Consider the following 10,181-nt stretch of genomic DNA (forward strand, 5'->3'; position numbering starts at 1 on the left):
CAGAGGAAATTACATTTTTACATCTTATCTGACACAAAAGACACGAGAGCAAAATGGCAAAGAAAGTCTGTAGTGTAGATGTGGCAAAAGTTTTAAATGAGCCATAAAACAATGAACTGTGACCTAAATGAACACATCCCGTGTAGATGGGAAATCGCAAGAGGTCAAAGGTTCCCTCACTTGTTCTGTTTACCATCCACACGCCATGCCGGGTTATGTTACAGCAAATTGAGATGCCTTGGCTTTTTTTAAGGAGAGTAACACAAAACATTTTCAGTCCAAAGAGGAAAACGAGTCTTATTGCATCATCTAAATGCCTTTAGCTTACATGAGAAGAGAAGGTACAACCGACTGACAAGATGTGTCATATAGTTTGGTAAGTGCAATGCAGAGAAGCTTGGTTAAAAGTTGTGCAAACACTAGCGCACAGAAAGTGACTTGACTTGATGAACAATGAGACAGGCAACACTTACACTCCCTAGAACAGGAGGAGAGACTCCTCTACATCCTGGGATACAGATTTCTCTTGAGATGGGGGGAAGGAGCTTGGACTAAGTTGGCTAGCACAGACGTCAGTGCCTCACTTTCAAAAGCCACATAACATGGAAGAACACAACACAATCGCGTCGACAGGAAAGACGTTTCCACTGCGGGACCGCTTCTATACTCAAGGTTGAAGACGTAAAAGAAGGAGAGGTTATTGGCACCTTAGATGAGGCTGCGATGGTTGATAGTTTTCTACAGTTGAAAATGAAACTAGAAAACATTTGGTGAATCTCTAGACTAAAAGGTGCATTAAAAAAAATCCCTATATAATTCAAATAGTTAATTAGATCTGTCACACACAGAGTGTTTCCGTTCATTTCAAAAAGCTTTGCTTACACCAAAGGGAAATAAAATTTGAAAATATAATCAGACATAAGAACAGCATGTAACATTTACAAAGATTTTTTTTTTAGAGCAGACATGTTATATTTGTAAGAAAGCCTGCTGGCTTGAGACGTTGCCCTGCAGTCGCTTGGTTTATGGTCAACATGTCCGTCCGGACAGAATTTCTGCAGAGTTTGGATCAAGAATTGAATAAAGTATTACACACTCGACCAAGAGTAGATCACAAAAGGAGACTGCAAAACCTGCTGGCATTCAACAGGCTGATAAGTATGCTGGCATAGTAATGGAAAATTCAGTGGAAGGATAAAGTCTGAGAGAAAGGGGTCCACATAGAACTAACAAAGAAACAAAATAAAGAAGCATTTGAGCATGCTTTCCTATGTTGCTAGCTTTAGACAAAACGGTTCACCTCCACAAAAGTAGTGAATCCTGCACACTAAATGGATGCATTTGGCTAAAAGTTTCATTTATGGTACAAAAAACTAGTATAACTCAAATGTTCTGAGGAATTGTTTCGAGGTTTTTACAGGTTCTAGGGTTAATAGAAACAAACACTCTGTGTGTAATAAATCCATGAGGTTTAAAATATTTTTGAAAATGAATAAATTCATTGATTTACTATTTAACAATATTCCAGTTTTCAAGATGCGTTTGTATAAGAAATGATAGATTATTTCCCTTTTATCTAAACTTACTTTATTGCATGGTGAGGGGCTGTTTAAGACTTCATGTGTCTAAATGCCCATACAGTGAATGCTGGCATCAAATGTAGACATGAGCTGACGATTAAACATATGTCGACTACAACGTGCAGTAACCCAGAAAAACAGCTTAATATCCTGAATCCTAAATATAGCACCAGTTATCGTAGACAAAATTGGCCGAGTTGACTTTCAACTATTGGATCTGAAATCTGTTGACTTTTTATGAAATGACAGAATGAATTAATCAAACCACACGCATTCACACACTCATTAGTGACCCAGTGCAGATTAACATTTACAGGCAATGCACTAGAGGATATATTTATCTATATATTTCATTTATACTATTTACACAAGAGAAAGGCAGCCCTTTGAGGAAAATATAAAGTTTCTAAGTTTGCTCTTTTTCTTCCTGTGAAGCACTGATTTGGATGCAGACCTCGTTACGGCACGAAGCTTCAGCCTCAGGGATCCGTTTCACAAAGCAGGTTTAACAAACTCTATTAAAATCCACAATTTTAAATTGATCTAGCCTAAGGTCAGGGACTCTGAGTTTTTGGTTTCACAACAGCTGCTACGAATTAGTACAATCAACTGTAAATAGATTCGCTCAGAGTTGAGCACGTGTGTAACAAGTAAGAAAAGCCATTATCAGTCCCAATTCGAAGAGTCACCATGACAACAGAAAACAGGAAGGGCCTATTTCACTACACTGGAAGTAGAGGTTTTAATGTAGAAATGGGGGGAAAAAATAGAGGAAGTTTTTAAAAGACAGCATATATAGAGATCCGGAATTAATTTCTAGACATTCAGAATATGTATTCTAGATGTGAAGGGTGTCAATTTGTTTAAAAGCTCATTTCGACAAGGAAAACATTTTTTCCAGATATGTGAATACATATTCAGCAAAAACCATTACATATCAAAATGGCTTGCCATAGCCTTTTGAATGGCATTAGATCAAAGTATCCATTTAGGTGAAATCTTCTGGCATTAGGTGAAAATGAAGTCTAAAAACATTGTTGTAATAGATAGAACCTGTGCATCATCTCATGGGTTCCTCCTTGTGTTGATTTGGTCTTCTTTGTCAGTAAATACTCTGGCTGTTTGCAGCGACGCTTCGCATGTTATCAACCCTAAAATGGTCGTTATTAGCTGTTATCAGATCCATAGAAGGACTTCAGATTGAACCAGGAGAATCAGTAGGTTGTTATCAAGTGAATTCTAATCCTAAGGTAATTACTTTTCCCCCTGCGGAATCAATGTATCTATTTATGTGTAATCTGAATATAATTTCAGTAGTTCAAGTGCTCTAAAAGTAAATAAAATTATCTGCATCGCACTCATATTAAACAAACCAAAAACAAGTAAATCTCATAGCCCCTTCGATGAGTTGTAGAATCCTCTCCCTATAATTATCCAATTCTCAGTTAAATGTGCTGATCAATTTTAATAAGATCCTAGTCAAATGAACACGCAGTGTTTGTTTTTAAAACGCAATATACGTAACAGACCTAATGAATTATATATATATTTTTTATAATGCACAAAACTATGACAAAAATCTGATTAAAATCAGGAAATTAAACGTGATTGGAGAGTGGAGACAGAGGACACAGTGTTTACTGATCCAAACCTGCTCCCGACCTGGTTAGCTCCTGGAAGAATGTTACTATGGTGACTGAAATACAGGTTGAGGAAACACACTTTGTGAAACGGAAAACTAATTTTCCATATTTAAGGTTTAGAAAACATTGAGTTTTCAGAAAACCTGCTTCATGAAACGGACCCAAGTTCTACACCCGAGCATGTAACAAAACAAAAGGACCCACCCGACATGCACATACCCCCTTTATGCATACACTTACAACCGCATTTTCGCACAAAAACACAAGAAAACTCCAAAAATGTAACATAGTTCTGAACGCAACTGGACATCGTAAGTAATAAACTTAATGACATGTAAAATAAAGAACATAAAGGTCTGCTAATGTAACAAAAACTTCAAACAATCAGTTTTTTTTTTTTTTCTACAATCCTCTGGGACATGGCTCGAAGTTCTCGTAGGGGTCCAGCAGCACTAACATCCAGGTGCCTGCGTTACCATCCACCTTCCTCGGCTGCACAGTCCTCATGCTCACTTATCTCTGAAGTGAGATTGGGATCCCCTCCGTCCTACCAGTAAGCCATTTCTGCACATCCATCCAAGCCAGTGCTTGGATGTTCTTTTAGGTGCGCATTTACTCCTGGAGAACGAATGTAGGGAAAAGAGTAGAGCAGATAACAAAAAAAGGAAATCGTTTTACTGAGTCAAACCTGGCTGGGCCATTGGTCAAAGGGCAGTCAGACCAAAATTGCAACGGCAGTACATCATGCCGCTGGAGTCCAACCAGCTATCTGAGATGGGGTCATAGCGCTGGACAGTGTTCAGGTAAGATGAACCAGAGTGTCCTCCTACTACATAGAGGTAGTTGTCCACAATGGCAGAACCAACACCTGTAATTTAGAGAGCAGAATGCAACTTTCTAAGAAAATAACCATCACAGTGAAACTAGGTTTCACCAGTTAAACTGTTTAAACTTACCAGTACGGGGCTCATTCATTGGCCGACAGGCTGTCCACTGGTTCTGATGTGGGTCATACCTCTCAATACTGGACAGGTGGGACACTCCATTGTGCCCACCAACCACAAATATGAAGCCGAGCATGACACCTACGCCGAAGTTGATCCTCTTATCTGCCATGGGGGCTACCATTTCCCAGGCATCCTTGCTGGGGTCATACCTCTCCACACTGCAAATCAGATCAAACAATAAGAAAACAGCAACATATAGTCTGTATCTATCTATCTATCTATCTATCTATCTATCTATCTTACAGACATTTATTTAAAAAATGCTAGTCACCATAAGGGAACAGCAAAGCTGTTTAGAAAGAATGTACTTCTGCTGAATTTCAACCAAAAAAGCTTCCTGATAGGATGTGAAATGTCTTCAAACTTGGAAATAAAGTCCAGTAGAATGTTTTTAATTTTCTTTTTTTTTTTTGGAATGACTATGACCTGGATGCCTGAGAACCTTCACCAGCATAATAAACCAGTCATGAATAAACTATAGAGGTTATAACTTCCCATCTGTGTTGCCTGCCAACTGTTTAAATTTGTTGGACTCTGGGCAATTTTAAATCTAAAGGAATAAAGATCGTATAGGAGTTCCTCAAGGCTCCATTCTTGCCCAACTTTTATTCAGACAGTACGAAAGCATCTTTGACAACAAATTCACACCAGGTTTCATGAGTGCATATCAGATTTTGTTTTATTATTTCTATGTTTTTATTTACAGGGTCTCTGCCTATTTTACTCTTCCAGACTCCGATCTAATTTTTTTTTCTCTAAATTTTCTCAAATTTGACAAATCGTCAAGCAACACAAGGCTCGATTTGGGTTCAGCTCAGCGGTTAGGCTTAAGGGATCTGCAATTACTTGAATTTATTTGTATAAAATAGAACCAAAAATTAAAAAAAGCTTTCAAAGCCTCAAATTAATACTCTTCACAAAACTGAGCCGAATAAAAACATATTTATGCGACCAATGATGTTAAACGTTGCTGTAAACATATCAGGTCTCTCATCGATTGCAGCACTTTGAGTATATTAACCAAAAGTTAATGCCAAAACAAACCCTTGCAATATGAATTTTGCACCGGTCAACTTGCAATGATGACATATTAGTGATACATTATTCAGGTCTAGAATGATACACATTTCCTTTAAAAAAAAAGACAAAAAAAATTACAATATTTTTATGCTTCCATTTGTCATCTTTTCTGAAGCAACCAATCGCACGTAATGAATGTCCACCTAAAGATTGTAAACCTAACTACTGAGGCAATCTCAAGTCCCACAAAAGTTAGAAAGCTCTGACAAACAGGAGACTATTGGCAATGTGGGACTGTTTTGCATCACATTTAAAAGGACAGACAAACCAGGAGGGAAAAAGGAAAATGTCCCCACGGGTTCTCTGTCCAAACACATTCTCCTGCAGGGTTTTGGGTGTCAAGGAAACAAGCAACTGGGACTCGGCTCGAGTGATCAACAACACACACACATGCAGGCACCCTCTAAATAAGACATTTCCAACACTTCTGGAAAAAAACTTTCCACATTTATTAACAAGCTAGTGTGTGTTTTCTCAGCAAGACCTGATATCCGTCACATTATTGCTAGCTCTATTAATAATTCAGCAAGATTGAAGAGTCAATCTTAAAAATGTGTGCTGCACAGCCAGTGTAAAACAACAAACAGCCCCTTTTTAGCAGATGCAAATAGTATTAATCTTAAAATTGTTAAGAAATAAATAGAATATGGTAAATATTAAAAACGAAGTTACCAGCAACATCATAATATTTCAGTGTAAGTTAAATACATTTCAAATAAAAAGGTAAATAGAAGCTATAAAGATTTTAGTATTAAAAAAAATTTAATCATAAATAAAGTGTTAATAGAAGAATAGTTAAAAGCTAAATAGCGTTAATCACAAATGTTTTCAGATTTCACATTTTCACCGGTTACACAGAGCTGAGCTCTATGTAGAAACATGTCTGAACTCTTTTGGGTGTAACATGCTCTTCTGCTCATTAAAATAAGATTCTTAAGATGGATACCTGTTCATGTGTGCTGGGCCATACCCTCCAATAGCATAGATCATCCCATCCAGCACAGCTGTTGCAAAGCAGCTGCGGGACTTTGTCATGGGTGCCACAGGCTGCCACTCTTTTAGCTTGGGGACGTATTTCTCCACAGACTGCAGGTAATACTGGCCGTCGTAGCCTCCCAAAGCGTACAGCTCTCCAGCCTGGACCACCACCCCGAGTGTGCTGCGACACTCGGCCATACGCTCCACCGAGGACCACGTGTTGCTTTCAGGGTCCCAAGCCTCCACTGTGCTCTCATGCCTCCGATAGCTGATTCCCTGCCTCATGTGTGTGGCGATACCCCCGACCACATATACTTTGTTGTCCAGCACCGCCACGCCAAACTCATACCGCGGGACGCTGAGAGGGGCAAGTCCTATCCACGTGTCAGTCTGAGGGAAATACATTTCCATGCTGAAAGAAGAATAGATGAACATGGTTATGAAATTCAATCATTCATCCATAATGCTAAATCATGTAACACGATCCTTTAAGTTTTAGTTCGAAGCTACTTATCCTGAGCAGTGCATCTCATATGTGAAAGTCTAATTAAATAAAGTTACTCATACCTTTCTAATGTGGCAAACAGTCCAGCCTTGCCTCCTACTGCAAGCAGCACCTTGGGGGCACACCTAGGCCTCGCTGACAACACAGTCTGATAAGAAAGTCTGTGTTCAGGCATAAAATGATACTTAAGGGCCTCATTGAGCAGGTGTTTGCATGCATGGTCATCTCTTATAAGGTGATTGGCTTCATATAGCCGAGTGAGGAACTTGACGCTGAGAAGTGGGAGGCGAACACAGTGTAACAACTGAGCCAGATGCTGCTGTCTTTCTGTAACGTCATATTTGATCCATGATTCCAATGCGTAAAACACAGTCTCCTCCGTGTCCACTTTAAGACAGTCGTTAGAAACGATTTCATCCAATTCTGCTCTCGTCAGTTCAAAAAACTCCTCAGTTTGACAGACCTCTTCAAAGTTTTCACAGATAAACTTAGTAGCAGCCAGGCACAGGTCATGGCAGCCATATGTTTCTGCGAAGCGTGAGATCCCTATACAGTTTCCAGCATCCAGCTGGCTCTCTAAGAAGGAACAGCACTCCTTAAGTACAAGCTTGACCTGGAGTAAATTGGCTGCCGGCAGCAGGGATTCCACCGTTTCCTGGGAGATAAACACCGTCCCTGTGTATGCATACTCCACAATGGCCTAGAAGAGAACAAAATGTGTCAGTGAAACAATACACCTCCATTGGTACGGTTAAAGTCTGCTGGTTCTAAGCATACCTGCAAGGCGGCCTCATCAATGCACTGGAACTCCACTTCAGAGGTCTCCTTTTCTGAGAGGTTTCCTGTAAACATGGCCTTGAAGTAAGGGCTGATGCTGGCCAGCACAACTTTGTGAGCATGGATCTTTGCATCGCCCACTCGGAGAACAATGTCACACAGTTCATGATCTTGCCGCAGGAGCTGGAGGCCCTGCAGCAACTGCTCCGAGTGAGGCCGTGTGAGACTTGCAAACATATAGGGCTGGTCCTGCTGGTCCATCTGGAAACAAGAACCAATAAATCACTACAGTGCTTTGGATGTGAAAAAAAGGTTGAGGACTTGGTGAGTCTAAATTTGAGAGAAATGTTGTATATTTTGCCCGTTTGATCTGGAATAATATAGTAGCTATTTTCCAAAAGCTAAGGCAAATAGGCATTATCCTCCAAATCCAATGCTAACACTGCTAAAAAAACCAAAATATATTACCTAGAAAGGGCGAAAAACTGGACACAGGTAGGTCCAGATCACCAGCTCCCAAAGCTGCGCATTTAGACTGCCTGACAGATTGCAGTACGCAAATGCCATGAACATGTAACGGGAATTTCCTCTTAATCAAACCTCGCTAGCTACCTTAGCAGGGAAGGGGCATACAGTAAACACAGTAAAATTAGACTAGCAAATTAGCTTTTCTTCTACCGATTCCTTTATCTAAGCCAACCGCAGTATCATCAGCAGGTTTCAGTCAGAACAACAACAACAACAAAATAAGTATACATGTATTTTATGATTGCATTACAGGTTAGCCGCTAAAAATAAACAAGGATTGATGTGTTCCCTGCATCATTGATTGATATACAGTAACATGGCTGACAAATACAAAACGTGACGTTACAGTTAGCTTTAAGGAATATATACATAGATATATATTTATATATATGTTGTTAAAAAGGGATAAACGAACCTGTAATGTGTAGTTTGCGCAGATAGCGGCCGAATGTGTAGTGGCGACGGCAGACCACAGAAGGCTAACAAGGAATCAACCGACTTCCAACCAGCCTAGCCACAAAGCTAAAGACTAGCTTTTATGATGACGAGCTATCGGGACAAAACTCCCACTTCCGGTACCTTTCACAATTAAAGTGGATGGAAATGAATCTGAATGAAATTCCAGACAAAATCAAATTTTCTTTTAGAAAATGTTTTATAACGACATTTCCAAATAAATAAACAAGATAATAACAATTTGTACCAAATACAATACACTATATAAAATGTAGATTTTGCCTCAATTTAATGAAGTAAAAAACATATTTATTTTACCTGAGGCACTAGATTACTTTGTTAATAGTTTTAAGTTTTAAATAATTGAAAGAATTTTACTTAACTAAAAACTATAGTTCTCTTCCTCATATTTAACTAGATTTCCGGTTGTGAAATATATTTAAAGATTTTATTTTGGTAGTTCTAGCCATATATTGAATATTCCTATATTATTACATCATATGTATTATTTCCAGATAATAAACATTCAAAATCCTTACGCGATCTGGTTGCATGGTAACAACTTTTGTTTTCTATGGTTGCATTTTTGCAAAAAAAAAATAAAATAAAAATTAACCCTTTATTATACACTTATAAAGATTGAAATTCAAAATTTCAAGACAATAGGGTTATTAAAAGACAAAACAAGACCTTATGATCTTTGCAATATTTACTAAATTAGATCAAGGTCAATGTAATTACCAAAAGCAGAAACTTGTCCTATTATAAAAAATGCAGTCTCTTCAAAAAGAAAGAAACATTTTTTTTATATATAATATAATCCTCAGAAAATGAATGCTGATATACGAGCCTACAGTTGTTGTTTTTGTTGTTGTTTTACTTTTTTACTTAGCTTATTAATATTTACTTAACTTTTATTTACTTTTTACACAATTTACAGTAGGTCACATATCACACAGACAGTAAGCAATATTAGATTACTGGTGGTTGTCTATGAAGCAGTTACACTCAGCTTTTAGACAGAGGTCAGACTTGCAGACCACAACTGACCTCACGATTTTGCCTTGTTTGCTGCAAAGTTTTGTCTACATCAAAGTTAAAGGGTAACTTGAGCGAAAAATAATTAAATATATGAAACTAATTGTTTTATGTTTCTACATTAGTCAGTAAAATAACATGCTGCTGTCATTTTGCACATCTCTGATGTTGCTGCTATTTTTCAAATATTCATTACTGTAAAAATGAATTTTTTAAAAAAAGGCTGTATATTGGTTATTTATTTTCCAGGTGCATGATATTTTTATTGTTTGTACTTTACTGTACAGTATTTCATTTGTTTTTTTTTTTTGTTGTTGTTGTTTTTTTTTTAGCTCTTAACTATTATGTTATTGTTATGCTTTTTTTAAGGCCAACATTCGTGTGACAATTTTTTTTCTATAACATTTTTGCTGCTTTAAACACCAGAATTTCCCCATTGTGGGACAATAAATAGATTTTACATTCTTTTATATTATATTCTAATCTCATCCAAAGTTTAAATATTTACTTTTTTTAATGTACAGGTGTATAAATGTGGATGTGAATATATCTCAACAGAGTCAATTTATACTGAACAAATGTAGTTCCA

The 10,181-nt window shown here is 37.7% G+C and overlaps 1 protein-coding gene across 1 annotated transcript; it reads right to left on the reverse strand.

The window, feature by feature from the left end:
* Positions 1 to 1,798: 1,798 nt before the first annotated feature.
* klhl28 (kelch like family member 28) lies at positions 1,799 to 8,654 on the reverse strand. Its single transcript, XM_015389932.1, has 6 exons — positions 8,514 to 8,654; positions 7,571 to 7,831; positions 6,856 to 7,493; positions 6,257 to 6,700; positions 4,180 to 4,388; positions 1,799 to 4,091 (listed from the first exon to the last, which is right to left on the reverse strand). The coding sequence occupies exons 2-6, from the start codon at positions 7,829 to 7,831 to the stop codon at positions 3,928 to 3,930; spliced, it is 1,716 nt and encodes a 571-aa protein (XP_015245418.1). The 5' UTR covers positions 8,514 to 8,654; the 3' UTR covers positions 1,799 to 3,927.
* Positions 8,655 to 10,181: the final 1,527 nt, after the last annotated feature.

The sequence above is a fragment of the Cyprinodon variegatus genome, unplaced genomic scaffold (assembly GCF_000732505.1).
Source record: "Cyprinodon variegatus isolate N-32 unplaced genomic scaffold, C_variegatus-1.0 Scaffold480, whole genome shotgun sequence".
Taxonomy (NCBI): Eukaryota; Metazoa; Chordata; class Actinopteri; order Cyprinodontiformes; family Cyprinodontidae; genus Cyprinodon; species Cyprinodon variegatus.